The sequence below is a fragment of the Haliaeetus albicilla genome, chromosome 5 (assembly GCF_947461875.1).
Source record: "Haliaeetus albicilla chromosome 5, bHalAlb1.1, whole genome shotgun sequence".
Classification (NCBI taxonomy): domain Eukaryota; kingdom Metazoa; phylum Chordata; class Aves; order Accipitriformes; family Accipitridae; genus Haliaeetus; species Haliaeetus albicilla.
In genome coordinates this window covers 42,710,196-42,726,325 of record NC_091487.1, presented here as the reverse complement: position 1 = coordinate 42,726,325, position 16,130 = coordinate 42,710,196, and the positions used below count along the sequence as shown (strand labels likewise).

The 16,130-nt window shown below is 42.4% G+C and overlaps 1 protein-coding gene across 1 annotated transcript in view; it reads left to right on the top strand.

The window, feature by feature from the left end:
- The first annotated feature begins 99 nt into the window (after positions 1-99).
- RTF1 (RTF1 homolog, Paf1/RNA polymerase II complex component) overlaps positions 100-16,130 on the top strand; it is a 31,616-nt gene continuing 15,585 nt past the window's right edge. Inside the window, 5 exon segments of the mRNA XM_069784434.1 lie at positions 100-115; positions 118-314; positions 3,119-3,229; positions 12,196-12,343; positions 13,866-14,070. Coding sequence (XP_069640535.1) covers positions 100-115; positions 118-314; positions 3,119-3,229; positions 12,196-12,343; positions 13,866-14,070 — 677 coding nt within the window.

The window sequence follows — 16,130 nt, the reverse complement described above, 5'->3', positions numbered from 1 at the left end:
GAGGCGGCAGCGGCCGCCACAGCGGCCGCTGCCGCCTCCTCCTCGCCCCTCTCCCCTCAGGGGCGGCCCCGCCCTTCTTCCCGCCCCGGCGCGGTGCGCATGCGCGGTGCCCTTTGTGTCCGGTCGGGCGGGCGGCGCGGGGCAGGCCGGGCCGCTGTGAAGCGCCGCGCCGCCGCCGCCGCCGCCGCCGTCGGCGCCGGGGTGGGGAGGGGGGGGTGGGAAAAGCCGGCTCCGCCATGGTGAAGAAGCGGAAAGGCCGAGTCCTTATCGACTCCGATACGGAGGATAGCGGTAGCGAGGAGAACCTAGATCAGGTGCGCGCGGGAGAGGCCCGGTCCGAACCGCTCGGGCCTGGGATCTCCGGCCCCGCGATCGGGGCTCGGTGCCGCCAATCCCTCCCCTCGTTCCTTCGCTCCCCGGCCCGGGGGGTTGCGCGCCGCCGTCGCTTTCCCTCAGCGCGATGAGGGCCCTCCCGTGAGGAGAGCGAGCTCTCCTCCGGCGGATCCCCGGCCTGCCCCTGGCAGGCGGCCCGCCTTGGCGGGTTTGGGGGGGGTGGGGGGTGGGGGGCTCGTTGCAGCGGGCCCGGTGCTCGCAGGAGGGCGGCGGGACGGAGGGGCGATGCTCCGGGGTGGCTTGGCCCTGAGGAGGGGAGAAGCGAGGCCCGGCTGAAGGCGGTCGTCACCCCTCGGGGAGTGGGGGAAGAGGCCCAAAGGGCTGGGGTAACTTTTCTGTGCCGCTTTTCTCCCGCCGGGAGAGCAGCGTGTCAGGTCCCTGCCTCCCGCCGGCCCGGTGAGCCCCTCGGGGCAGGCGGGATCCCCGGGGTGGGGGTGGGGGGTGGGCTTGGGGGGGGGTTAATGCGTGTTTAATGCTCCCTCCTCGGTCGGAGCGACGGAGCTGGGGGAGAGGTCTGCTGAGGGGAAACCGCATGGAGTTAGGAGGCTGTAGATACAACAAGGGGAGGTATTTGTTTATCATCAGGGCATCTCCTGGGATTGGAAGTGGGATGTCTGGTGTCATTTTAACCGTGTCAGGGGTGCAAAGGAGGTGCCTTCCTCTTTGGAGGGGGCTGCTTTCAAAGACTCAACTTTCGGTGTAGCAGGTGGTGATGATGTGATTCAAATGGTAAATAAAGACATTATAGGTGAAGTGTGTTACAGCTTGTATGGCAGTGCTTGTTCCGGGGAGAAGTGTGGCTGGTTAAATATGCTGAAGCCTACATGTTCGATGCAATTTATGTGCTGGACCTTCAGGGTTTTTAATACAGAAGTTGTTGCTATGTTGCAATAAAAAGCCTTCCCAAACACTCAAAAATAGGTTTGCAGCTTGGAGCTTCACAGAAATCAAATCGGAGGCTCTGTTAGACAAGTATACTGGAGCAGATGTTGCATGCCCTGATGTTGTTGATCTTGCATGCCTCTAGAGTCTTTAAGAGCTGCCAACATCTCACCACTAGTATATTTGTTTGGTAGTTTCTTCAGAGCTTGAAAATAGAAGGAGGTGGACTAGCTCTAGAATAGATCAGGCAATCAGAGTGATGGTGGTAGGAATAACCATACGGTTCTGCATCTGTTCCATCGTTCACTGGAAGCATGCATCTGCAGCTGTACCCGAGTAGTAGGTGCTTCGTCCTCTGCTGAGCTGCTTGTAGCAAATGTAACAGCAGGGATGTGTATGTGCAAGGGTGAAGATTAGGGAGCAGGGAAGCAATGTTTTTGTGGTGTGATTTAAGGACGAGAGTATGCTATGAGAGTATACTGAGTGAGGCCCCTGTAGGTTAAATGTTTGACAGCTTCCCTTGGCAATCTAGGCTTGTTGAATCAAAGGAGTAGGAGCCTTTCTAATATATTATCTTGGAAAACAGGACAAGGGTAGGAAGAAAGAAGGAAAATTGCTTGGAATAAAAGTAGTGGTAAACACGCCAAGATATCATCCAGGGAGGTAGTCTGGGTTGAAGGACTACTTAGAGACAGTTGTAAGAGAGAAATTCTAGAAAAGATTGTAGAAAACATCAGGAGCTTCCTGAAGAGAACTGTTAATTGTACAAATGTGTTCTGTTGATGTTGTATGCCTTCTTCAGAGAAAGGTTTGTAAAATGCCTTTACTAATGGAAGGTTTCTTTGTTGGTAAGTAGCCTAGGCCATCAGTTTCTGCAGTGTTTGTGTTCTCATTTGAGGTACTAAATTGTAATCCGTTTGCTGTGGAGATAATCTTCCAGTTGTGAAACTAATGCAAACCAATCTAGTATTGACTTCCCAAGACTGCAGAAGTTGGTGTGACTGTATTTCTACTCACAGCTACGGTTCGTCAACCCCAGAGCAATGTTTTTAAGAATAAATTATGTGTCATGGACTACAAAGACAGTAATGCAGCTTCAGAAATGTTTGTTTTATAGTACTGCTTCTGTCATCTGAACAACCTATGAAGAGCAGATGATGAGATTATTTGAGAGCCATTTAGCTCTTTGTGCTGGTGTGTGTTGTCTTTGAAAGTGCTTCCTTTGGAGAAGAACAGCTCTACTTAGTTTCACAGACTTTGAGCTTGATGCCTGTTCTGCGTCTATCCAAAGCTTTAAGTGCATTCTGTCATGTGTGGGGACAGTGAAAAGGACTTCAACAGGCTGACTAAATATTATCAGCCGTGACATTGTGGCGATGCCTAAAGTATTTCGTTTTTAAAGTGTATAATTGGAAACATCTCTTTTGTTTAGAAGGAGGAGCTGCTGTCTAGTGGTATTTGGCTTTTTGGGTTAATGCTACACAATGTAGTTAGGGTGTTTTTGAATTATTACCCAATCCAAATAAAACAGACCTGGACATGACTCTGAAAGTGATTTGTAGCATGTGGTTTATACCAAGAAAGTAATGGTAGTAGTCCTTACTTCTTATAGCTTGTTATCCTCAAAATCCTTCTGTAGCATCCAGTTGTATTAAAGTTGTGTGTGTGTGTGTGTGTGTATATATATTTATGAAACATAAGTAGACTTTGTTCCTTAGTCAGTGAGGATAATCGTGTTACTGGGATGTGCTCAAATATTCACAGAGAAGGTGCATATCCACTGAACTGGATTGGTAAAACTAATTATGACATTTTAAAATAAATGTGTGGTTTTTCACACCAGGAGCTCTTGTCATTGGCCAAACGGAAACGCAGTGACTCTGAAGAAAAGGAGCCACCTGTGAGCAAACCTACAGCATCTTCAGACTCTGAGACGTCAGACAGTGACGATGAGGTGAGTTTGTCATGTTGTCAGTGAAATTACTGTGGGTTATATGTCTGATTGTACCTAAGCAGTGAAAGTGTATTCGTCATACAGTATATTTAGCCTGCTGACTTCATAAAGTGGGACTGGCCATCAGTGGAACTGGTGGAGACCCATTAAGACCAGAGGATGTATACTCAGAAATACTTCTTTCTGTCTTTTAACTAATATGCTTTGAATTGTAACTGTATACAAAATAGTCTGAATGCCTATAGAAAAGATGCCTACCTGTTTCATCCCATGTTCATATGGTCTGAATGGTCTGCCTACTTAAAACTGGTGTTTTCCTGTGTAATGCTGGCAGTTGAAGTAGCAGTAAAGCTGCTAAAGCTGGACTCTGAACTAAGGAGGAGAGGTTTTCAGCTTTAGGAGAGAGCTTCCTTAGAGAAGAGAAGGGTCAAGGCAGGTAGTACTGTTTTACAGGTGGTAAAACTGTTCTATTTAGCTACTTTGATTCTCAAGGAACTCTGCTGTGAGCTAGCTTGTCTCGTCATTTCAACATGCAACAGAGTGTGTTTTTATTGGCATTTTTGAAGAAAGTGAGGCAAGGAAGAGTTTAGCATAACTTTGTTCTGGGCTTTTGTCAATTTCTTGTATAGTGGTGCTTATCTGCTAGATCTGTTTTTATTATTTGTTCTTGGTGCTACATTCTGGAGCTGGTTAAAAGTCTCTGCTTTCATCTGTAAATGAGAAATGAAATAGACCTATCAGAACAGAGGAACTGACAAACAGGTCGTACAGGTATTTGAATAAAAACACTTTCTTGAAGGCTTACAAATGTCTTTTATAAGCTTTCTGCACAATGTAGTGAGGTCATTTATTCCATCTGTTCTTAAAAATTTAACAGGGAGCTGTTTGGGGTGGATTTTTTTTCTGAAACTATAGGAAGGATTATTCATTGTGACAACTTGAAGACTGATAGGGTAGGCCAGTGATAAACTATATAACTGTTAAGCATTTGGTAGTGTAACAGAATTCTTCCAATAAGTGTAAAGAATGTGTGGTTTAATTTTCTTTCTGAGGCATTTTTGAAATAAATATGCTTGGAACTCTGTTTCCATCAGTCCTTTTCTTAAAAAAATACAAGAATCACCATTTTCTATTTTTTTATCTAATCTATGCTTAAGACATAAGGAAAGAGAAAATTGTGAATGGGCTAGATATATTAGGTTTGTTATTGGGTGACCCCTTGGTCTGTTGCTTTTGTGTGTTCAGATCTGCTGGCACACAGCTCATTTATTCTAAGCTGCGTGGAGACCAACTTGTCTGGAAAAGTAGACTTAGGTGTGGAGAGCTCGTTGATGATAAAGGCTTCTGTGTTTATCTCTGAAAACTGTCAGAATAAATAATATTATTCAAATTATTTTTTTAGTTTGTGTGACTACAAGTAGGGCCTACCTTTGCATTTTATGTAGAATATGACAGTGTATCTCTTCACAAATTTGCGCAGACCTTGCAGATGCTATAGTATCTCTGTTGCATCATGTGCATTTGATACTCTTTCTAGTCTGTGTTTCATTTCTAATTGATACTCAGTTTTTTCTGACCTCCATGCAGCAAGAGGAAAAGATTTAGAGAAGAGGTAATTAGGACACTTGCTTCTATTCCTGTGCCTGAAATATGCATTCTGAACTGCTGCTTGTCACAGCAGGGTGAGACAGGCTGGTTTATAACAGTTCTGCTTCTGCCAGTCATTCAGTTGCGTGCATCCCTAGGCTTGACTACACTACTGCTGAAGAACTTTGGGTTTAATCAGTGTTCTTGTGGTTGGTTTGAAGTTTGCTCAACCTTGGGGGTTGGGAGAGGGGGTCTAAAAGTCGAAATTGTCTTACTGAACTTCCTGCAAGATGAGGATCTTGAGGCAAAAGCATGGAAATTGTTGCCCTGTGCAAATGTGCTTAATCATACCCATGTGCTTCCATGCAGATTTTGTAGTGTGCAGGTCCTGTGTGGTTCCTGACAAGAACTAAAGGTTCCAGGATTGTCACTATGTTACATGTACAGGAAAGGAGCCTAAATCTCTGCTTCAGAGGCTAATGCTACACTCTGCATTTTTTTTAAAGGGAGAAAAGTTTGTGGGGCGTAGGGAGGGAAAGTGCATTTTACAATTATAGAATAACAGCATGTACAAATCATGCCACATCTACACAGTGGTGCCCAAGGGATTTCAGCAGATCTTTTGTGTTGTATTTTGTGTGTTCCGGGGAGAATGTGCTTCTGTGAAAGCTCTGAGCCACATCAGGTGTTCACGGTGGAGATGCTGGGTTCTGTAACACTTTAAGGACCTCTGTGGTCAGAATCAAATTACTGAGCCAAGGGACTGAAGGTGAGTTGCAGGCAATGCAGTAGGAGGGATGCTCTGAACCATCTTCTGGTGGGTCTGTGGAACATGCATGACTGAATTGACTATGAACTGTTGTTCAGAGAACTGATAAATAGCAATGACTGCAGGGCTTTGGAATAAGAAGTACTACCTTCGCAAAGAGGTACACTAAGCTGGACGCAGCGTGTGGAGGCAGACAGTTCCTTTATCTGTGGAGCAACATGTGGCCATGACCACCATCCCAAACTGTTAGCCTGCTGCACGTAACCAGTTTGGTGTTAGCCAAGTTACTACTGGGGCTACTGTGCTAGAGGTATATGTGTCCACAAGGTACCCTCATTGCTTATTGAAGACATTGTATGGATGGTGTTCCTCAGTTGCAATAGGTTAATTCTGGGTTCTTGCTCTTCCTTTTATCCTGGCATCATTGCTTACAGTAAGAGAAGTCTTTCTCTTGCATGGTGAAGCCTGGATGATGTCTGCAACAACTTCACTAACATCAGCGTAGATTAGATGGAAAGCCACAATGCTGTAGGAGCTCCTGTTCGTTTCTCTTGAAACGTTTGTTGTTAGCAATGCTGGTGTAAGTTTGTGCATCCTTCTGCCCTCATTCTAATGTTGTGAGGGGTTTGATTGTGCCTTTTAACAGCTCTAGGGTGATAGCAGAACGTATTTCCAGGACAAGAAAAGTTATATGGTGAATGCTTGGTACTAGTCTGGAGTTTATCTGTTTATGCATTTATTTGCAAATGTGCAGATTCAGTAGGAAATGGCATAGCTGAAGCTCTTGTCAAGAGCTATGGGACAGAGGAGGAGGTGAGCAGTGGTCATGCAGCTAGTGAGGAAATCAGTCTTGAATAACAGTCGGCCTATGAGGCTTTATGCCCCTATTATGAGGATAGAACTTGAAAGTTTGGGTCTACTTACTGCACTTCAAGTTAGAGCACTCTAGTAAACCACAGGTTAGCAGAAAACTGCATGCTTTCCTTCCGTTTTGGGGGTGTCTTTTGTGGGTTTGTAGAGATTATGACGCTAAATGTCTCCCCTTTCCTGTGTGCTTTTATTTCATAACACTGCTTAATTAGACCTTCAAGAATGAGTGGGTTCTCCAGTCCTGTGAGGCCTTTGCCATACATTTTTTCAAGCTTAGGAAATTTGAAACAGGCTGTGCTTTAATCTTCTTATACACAGCCTTATAGGCTGTGTGCTTTGTAACTTTGACTTGGAGACGGTTTCCTTCAGCTGTTAATGGGTGCAATAGTAAAGCTTTCCTTAAGGAAGAGAGGCGCTGTTACTTCCCCCACCCCAAACAAAGTGCAAGTGCAAATCTGAATAGCACAGGCTAATTGTATGGAGGCTAGCATGTCCAAAGAAGTAATGTGAACCAGCTGTGGACAAAACAGGTATAAAACTTTGTCGGCATGTAGCTTCTTTAAATTGCAAACTAGCATGGGGATAACTTCTGGGGACTTGATTTATGTGGTATGAGAGTCTGCAGGAGCTCTGAAGTGGAGCAGGTTGCTCCAGAAATAGACTCATAGAGGTATTGGAATTTAATATGTGATTTTATTTAATTTTTTTCACTGAATGAACTTTTTCTTTGTACCCAGGGAGCAGTTTTTGCTGAGAACAATCCAGTCATAAGGCACTGTCTAATATGTAGAGAAGTCATTAAGCATTTGTTAGTCCAGATGATTCTTGCTGGCTGGTAATGCTAGAGCCATGCAAGGCACTTGTTGACCAAGTGTTTTACAGTTGTTGTCATCTCCAGCTGCTTGGCCCAGGCTTCCTAAAGAAAACATTGCAGGGTTTCACAGAGTTTGTTTTGATTATGGCGAGTGCTTCTTCATTGGCATTTGGTAGCTACCATCTTGATGTTTTTACTCAGCAGTTCTTGCCATTTTTCAGTACATGGACCCCTCAAAATACTTCTAGAGCAAATGTTAACTTGCACGTTAAACTGAATTTGAACCTACTATAGGTAGGCTTTTTTTCATTAGTTACCTTTCTGTGAGCTCCTTTGAGCAGTACTCAGACGATAAGGGTAGATCAAGTGTCTGGTGATATTTTGGTCCATGAAGCCATCTTTCAGGCAGTTCCTGGCAAAGCCTCTTCTGTGGCTTCAGAAAGTGTTTCCTTTATTTGCTTATCTCCTTTCCATCTTTGGTTTTGACACCTTGAGTCTCCTCTTTGTGTCCAAAATGGTCCTTTCAGTTTTCTAGTTGCTGGGCTGTTGTTATTTTGAAGGTGTTTGAGGCATCCAAATGAGAGGTACAGACAAAAGGCAGGAAACAAGGGCTTTTTATTTACTATTTAGTTTTAACAGCAGTGGTAGAGAGCATTTTCATCCTTGTAGCTCTTGGAGTGCTGTCTCTAGAGTTCTCCCAGCTTTGAGAAACCCTGAAGACAGTAAATGCTGCCTTATCTTCATATCTGTGCTGCCTGCTGTTGTCTTCAGAGAGGCTGAAACTGCAGTTTGATGACTTGCCTGAAGGACTGCCTTTTGTTTTCCCTGTGTGAATGGGGGAGAAGGGATGAAAGTTTGTAGGCTGGGCTGATGTCATGTACCTTGGCGCTCTTAAGCCGTCATGTTGTCATGGCATGTAAGTTTATCTGGCCTAGGAAAGGAACACATTGGTAAGGGACCTGTTTTTCTTTGATGTCGTGGCTTGTAATTTGCCTTTTGCTTATAAAAGCCATATCCAGGAGGGAAGGATATGGCAAGGGCAGGCTGGTAATGTTGGTTGTGCATCTCTGTCCGGTTTGATGTAAAACAAACAAACAAAAAAGCAGGGAGAATACCTATTTGCAAAATAAAATCTCAGTGGATAAAGCATTTAAGTACTGTGTGAATGGAAGAAAATAACGACTATCTGAGCAGCACATGTAAAACAGTTCTACTGCATTCTGCACTCCAAGAGCTCACTTTTTTCTCTTTTTTTTTTTTTTTCCCTCCTCGATCTCATTTAATCTCCCTCGTGCAAATATGTTCCAGGTTTGCTGAGCTGTAAATTATTTTCTTCAATCATTTTGTGTAGTTGCTTTTCTAGAAGCTGACTTCTAAATCTGACTAATTTCTAATGTGGTTTTCTTTTTTTTTTTAATTGGCAATCCATTCTGGGTACTGTGGACTTGGATTTCTTAGAATCATAGAATCATTTAAGTTGGAAAGGACCTTTAAGATCATTGAGTCCAACTGTTTCTTGGGGGAAATATGCAAGCTATTAGCACTGTGAACCTTGGAAGCAAGAGGAAAAATTGAAATGCTCTTCTGGCTAATTCCTGTGAATGAACCATAAAGCTCTGTTGTTTGGTAGTACTAAACAATAAGCAGAAAGCTGTGTTGCAGCACACTTCTGCATGGGTTTATTAACTTGCCATGTCTGGAACTGCGGAGGGTTCCAGATGGTGGCCGAGGAGGCAGCAGTGAATAGAGGGGCTGTTTAGAGGAGACATTATAGTCATGGAAAGCATGTGAGAAGTGTTGACTGTCTCTGCCTTACTGGAACATGGAAGAGGGAACGTGGAGAAGCTGCAGTAGTGGACAGATTTTGGAAAATACGGTTTTTGTTTGCTGTTTGAGATGCTGTTTGAGTTAAGGGAAAGAGAGCAAACAAATGCTTCTGACTATAACTGTTTGTGCCTTTTTACTTGATGTTACATGCAAACATGTTGCCTTTCTGATCTCTGCTGGTGTGCTAGAGTGTGAGGGAGGGGCTCAAAACTTTGGTTTGGACTGCAGGTTGCCATGCAGTTCATGGCTTTCCAGTATTGTCTTCCCCCACCCTCTGACCTGCTAATCTCTGTTATGTCTTCTGCTGTAAGAAGAAACTTGATGTTGGCTGGACTCTCTGAACAATGCAGAGTGGTCATTCAGTGTCCAAATGGCAATTGGTGGTTCCTGAGCCTGCAGAGCAATCTATGAGCCTGAAAGAGCCTTGCACTGACTACGTCCTGGTTTTGATGATTTATTTGTCCTTAAGGCTAGCTTGAAATTTTGTCTTGTGCTGTAGTGGTACCAGGAATGGCCAGGCATTCATGAGAGATTGGGGTAGCTGAATTAACCCCTGAAGCACCTGAGTTGGATGAGGAAGAATTTGGCTTTGTGACAGCACTGAAACTGGGAGGTGACAACCAGTTATAGTGACTTAAAAGACATAGAGGTCACTTGCATAAACAAAAGTGAGATGAAGTGTAATGTCCAGGGTGAAATAGAAACCAAAGCAAAATTTCCTAGATTAGGGCAGATTTTTTTTTATTACTTTTTTTTGTTCAAGAGGTTGTCACACAGCTTTCTTTTCAGTCCCATCTTCCTGGACCCAGGTTCTCTCTACATTTCCACTTGTGAGTCAAAGGCTGAGAACAGTGATCTGTAATGCATATATCTACAGCTATTAAACATTTTATTAACAACTGAGTCCTGCTGTTTTTATCTGATGTTAATTTCTTTCATCTCAGCGTGGCCTCTCAAGGTCTTGGTATAATTGTGGTGTACTGTATGGCTTTCTCTGTGCTTCTTCCTTGCTATACAGCATGCTGATACAGGGTATAGTTCTGTGTTAGCCCACTGAAAAGAAGTGTCAGAGTTCTGGGAAGGAAGCGCCTCTGCCTCCCTGGTTCAGAGGGCTCTGCTCCTCCCTGCTAAATGCACAGTTTCACTTTTTCACTGCTGGCAGTAGGTGAGCTCTTGAACAAATAGCAAAAATGCACTTTTCTGTAATACCTAGGAGATGATTCCTTAACATTGAGGTTTGAGCAGATTTGGGCAGAGTACAAGCTTGTTCTTAACTGATTACATGGGCATAATTAACCAGGAATACTATTAGGCAGCAGTATTGTAACACTGAACAAGTAAAACTTTTTAATGTGGAAGCCAATAAAGACTTGAGTGCAAGCTCAGGCTGATAAAAAGTCAGATGCTTTCTGTGCAGTTTCTAACCTACCCTATGGACCATAACAGACTGGGGTAACTGCACAGGGTATGGATTGCAGTCAGAGGCTCACTGCTAGGTTGCTGTACTTCTACCTCGGAAAAGAAAACTTCAGCCTGGCCTTTGACAGATATACTTTTGAATACACAGCTGATGCCTAAAGATGATGATGAAGCAGTTGGTAATATGGAAGGTACAAGGCTTGGTGTGAGAGTAATCAAAACCTAGGAAATTCTAAAAGTACCAGTAGATCAGGTAGTAGCTTCAAACTACTTGGTTGAGTTTCATTTAGAGTATTTGAACACCAGGGTTCTCTGAAGATGGTGCCTAATCGGGCAGAAGTCATCAGATTTGATGGAATGATTACTGCCTGCAGAGGTGGACTTGATTCATCCCCAGGAAGGGATGAATGGGTGAGAAGCCTGAAGTTTGGGTGCACCTGAGGTCAAATCTCAGTTGATTTCCACCCCCACCCTGCCCCAGTTAGAGTAGTTTTGAGTGCAAGATCTCATGTATGCAAAAGAGTATTTGCTCATTTGAATTAGGAATATTTTTTTAGTCGACTGCATGCTTGAACAGATGGTGATGTGCATGAAAGATGAGAGTAATATACAGGTATGAAGAGGATAACAGTCTAAATATATATATTTAGAAAGAAACTGTCTTATCCTTGAAGCTTTTGTGCCTGGAGAATTTCTAGGAGAGGAGTAAAGTACAAAATGTTGTAAAGCCTTAAAATAATACACAGGCAATCCTTACCAGTTCTGTTCCCTTCTGGCTTTACCCAGGTAGTTGGGACAATGCAAAAATTATAATAAGAAGTTGCACTATAAGGTAAATACTAGTTCTTCTCCTAGGATTTAGGAATTTAAAGTTGCTACCTGTGTGTGTGTGGTGGTATAAGTCCTGTACTTGGAAACTGCGGTCTAATTTAACTGAAGACATGATATTAAAAGAAAATGAAAATTAAGACTTGACATTCGATTTTTTTTTTTTTTTTCTTTTTTGCCTGACTTCTGCAATTGTGATTTGATTCTGACTTGTGTACCTAGATGCAGGTGGTGACACTACTGTCCATGAGCAAGGACGCTATTGATTTGTTGCATAAAAATACAGATGCTGTGTACTCTTGGTAAAACTGAGATTTTGGAAAGACTGTTATGTATAATTGGTGTGCCTTCATGAAATTTAAATATGCTCTTGAATAAACTAGTTTTGGAAACACATCTGTTGCTTCTGTTTAAGAGTAGTAAACTGAAGCTAATCTTTACAAATGCAGTTGGACACCTGTTGTTTAAGGTTATTTTCCTAGGAAAATATTTTTAGTACCTCTTTTCTCCTGGCAGATATTGCAGACTCTGAAGTCTTCACTGTTTTTAAAAGGAGTGTCCTACCAACTGTTGGCTTGCACTGATAACTGATTTTTTTTTTTTTTTTTTTTAGGAAAAAAACCAAAACAACTACACAACACACCACCCCCCAAAACCCATAAACCTTGTAAAATGCTTTCATTTGATAAATTTCCTATTGGCTTCCTTCCCCCCCCGCCCCCGTATGATTGATTTGTTGCTGTCAGGTATTGGACTGTTTCTCAGTTGTCGTTTTTACTCCAGTGTTTTGGGGGAGGGAGAAGAGAGTGATGTTCATGTCTTATGATCCCTTCTTTGGTTTTTTCCTTGCAGTGGACTGTTGGAGGTTCTAAAAACAAAAAAAAGGGAAAAGCGGGTAAGGCAGAGAAAAAAGGAGCCATGAAGAAACAGACAAACAAAGCTGCCTCTTCAGGCAGCTCGGATAAAGACAGCTCGGCTGAGAGCTCGGCACCTGAAGAGGGTAAGATAATACATGTGCAACTACTTACAGTGTAATTCCAAGTGAAGTTACCCTTTTGTGCACACTGAAGAGTAATGTTCAATGGTGATGTTAAAGACTACCTTCAAAGAGTTTTCTTTGTGTTACTGGTAGTCTGGATGACTCTTAAACTTGCCATGGTTGAAGTGCCTATAATTCAGTATAGCATTCCTGTAAGCACTCCTTTACAACCGCAACACTAAATACTGTTTCAGCTGAAGAATGTATGACATGCTTCATTACTTGACTTTCTTCTAGAAAATTCTTTTTTTCCTTCTAGCATGCCCCATCTGTAGTAAGGCTAGCATTTTCTTTTATTCCTGTTGACGTATTTTCCCTTCCCAAACTTCTTGTGATGACAAAGGGAGAGGTGTAATAGTGTTGCGTGATGCAAATAGGAGCTTATCTTGCTTGCATTTGCTCTGAATTGGAATTCTTGCAAATTTATACTGACATGGAAGAATAAAAATCATTACTATAGCTTTGTTAGAAACTTTTACATGAATATTGAATCTGTTCCAATGCTGGGCAAGCATCCTGTGTTCTTTCCTGGTTTTATCATGCCCATGAAGGTTTGCAGGTGGTTAGTTGTAATTTCAGTTGATACTAAAAAAACAAAGTTTAAGAAAGAATATGAAGGAGCCTTCAGTTTTAAGTGTATTAAGCACAGCAGAGACAGACTGAAGCATGAAGTGACTGAACCTGTATATATCAGGGCTTACAAATCAAGGTTTTTCAGAGTGTAAGCTTGCAACACTGGAAGTTTCCAGAAATACTGAGACCAGAATGAAAGTGAAAGAAAGAATCCTAATGTCTGCTTTTGCAATTTGGTGTAATGTAGTCAATTAGGTGAGACAATCAAAGCACTTGGACTTGGATCAATTGTAAAGGTGGTGTTACCCAATATTATTGGGGAGTCAGCTGTTCCCTAAGTCCATGTGTAACTGGGAGGGCTTGTTACGGTAATGGAGCTAGCATCACGTCCTTACCAGCCCTGAGGGTAGCGTGTTTCAACTTTATCTTTTGATGTAGCAATTCATAGTGCTGCAGTCTTCAAATGACGAATTTTGGTTCTTCAGATTGCTATAATGAGGAGTATTGGTGGTGGTTAATAGTGGCATTTGAGGTCTGCACACACACTTACAAAGTTATGGATGTATAAGCAACTTCTCAGGAACATAAGCATATAGGCATAGAAATCTAACCTTAAGACCCTAACACACTAACCGAAAGGCCTCCTAAAATTTGCTTGTTCTACTAAGAATTTTTACTTATAACCCTCTTTGTGTTCACATGTAGTACCACTCATTTTATCGTTTTTTAGCATGCATATCTTATGGTAGTAAAGTATTTCCTCCTGTGTTTAGTTTTCATGATATGTATGCTTTTAGTATAGCAGAAGAGGAGCGTAAAATTCATTCTTGGTATCCTTTGCTAACATGCTGCAATGAAGTGGTTGGACTTTGCCTCAGCTGAATCTTGCTGCCTTGTATTTTTGTTTTAGGAGAAGTCTCTGACTCAGAAAGCAACAGCTCCTCATCTAGCTCAGATTCAGATTCTTCATCTGAAGATGAGGAATTCCATGATGGCTATGGAGAAGATCTGATGGGAGATGAAGAAGACCGAGCTCGACTGGAACAAATGACAGAAAAGGAGAGAGAACAGGAGCTGTTTAACCGGATAGAGAAGAGAGAAGTGCTAAAGAGAAGGTGAATTTTATATCTGTTGATATTTGGTAGCGAATTCATACAGGCTGTATGGAGAGTATGCTGACTGTGCTCTCATGTTTGGGGTCCAAGCATTCAGCACTACAAAGTGAATTAAGCTTCATTGTAGATTTTTTGCAGAAATCGTCCTTGTAGCTAGTTGAGAAGCACACAGCAGGAATGCTGCATGTTTTTGTAAAAGTAATTTTCTGAAAGTTTCTAAGCTGTTGAATACGCATGGTTCTGTCAGCTACTGTTGCAGCCATATTACTGCTTCACACACCAGATGCCAGACAGTCAGAAGGACTGCTTTCTCTTCCATCTTTTTTGTATTAGCTCTCACGCGCTGATACTTTGGAAAAAGGCAAACAAAGTGTAAGGTGTATATGAGCTTCTGGAATTTTTCAGAAAACAATGGTGAAGCACAGAGCAGTGTTAGGGTTACCTCTATATGGGCTTGAAGCTGGTTGGGGCCCTAATAGAAGAGAGAGATATTGAAATAATGAGGAGCGGTGTTGGATATGTTGTTTTCAAGGGATCATTTGTGGATTTCTACTTTAGGTGTTGTGGTTTTGTTTATTACTGTAACACTGTCCTGTTGGGCAACTTCCTTTAGTAAAGGTATTTTTCTTCCCATGTGTCTAACAGAAAAGATTTGGGACGTGTGAGGCAAGTTTTCTCCAGTTTCTTCCCTCTTCAGTGACTTCTCTCTTTGCTCACTTGCTGAGAAATTTCTCTAGAGGACTGACATCTGTTGAGTAAATCATGTCAATATAAGCTACTGTCAGACTGTCCATTTGTCCAAGACATAGTTAAAGCACTGCCTGCCTGTCTGTGGTTTTAATACTACTTTCAGTGTCTTCTCTAGTCTGCTGCTCTCCTCAAAGGGATCAGAATGAGTGAAAGATTGGGTTTAGATCAGGTAGAAGGACACCATATTTTTTAATTTCATTCACTGTTCTGTGGTTTCTTCTTTCTCAGGCTGGAGAATACTTGATACAAACAAGCTAAACAATCTAAGCTTGAGTTACTGATTTAATCTTAAACAAGTTTGTCCTGTTCTATGTAAAGGGATTGGCAGGCAGACCTAAGGGGGCGGTGGTGGTGGGTAGTTATTTAACTTTTTGGTAAGTTGAATCTTTCAAAATGCTGTCTAGCTCTTTGTATGTACATTGTGCTGTGAGTTCACTAGGATTACAGCAGGCATTGCATGTGATAAAATGCCTGTGCCCTGTGTGTTATGCTTCATGTTAAAGGCACAAAAGGGCAATGAGCTCATCTGGCACTTCAGTATCTTGTCTACAAAATCCAAGTGTAAAGGACTGAAGAATAATGGACTATGTAATATGCATGTGGATAACACATTTTGAATTTCAGTTATTGGAAGTTAAGTAATTTTTTTTCTTCTGTTTGTCCATATGCACACTTCACTAAAGCAATGACCACATGCAGCCACATGCATGGTGCGGTGGAATCTCAGTCACAGGACAGTTACAGTGAAATCACTATTATTCTGAATACAGTGGCTGAAAATAAGATTTCAGGTTGACATATTTCGTGAAGGTAGAAATGGACATGCCTAAACTGGACTGCAGAAAATGCCTGAGTCTGATTGGAATATAGCTGCTGAAGGAGGACTCACTGTGACTTCTTTGCAGTCATTCTTATACAGACTAGTGCCTGTAGAAAGGTGGAGTTTAAGCATGAAAAAGTTAGCATGATACTGGCTTTAAACAACCAAGTTTTTAGCTGTTGAGATTCAAATGGTGTGAAATAGCCAATTGTTTTTAGAGTTGGAGGCAGCATGTGATGGTCACTGCACTGGCAAAGATGAAGATGGAGTAAGGACAGATTTCTAGGGAGTAGCCATGTTGTCTCCTCAGCCATTTAGGTTAGCTGTCTGTAAGCCTGCACTTTTCTATGCTCAACTTTTCTTCACCTTATTTTTCTTGGGGAAGGGAGGGGATGGGAATGAGGGACAGGATAGCGTTAAAGGGTTATCCATCTGAGGCAGGCAGTGGAAGTGTTCCTTTTACAGTCTTTTAACAACTTAAGCTGTGATA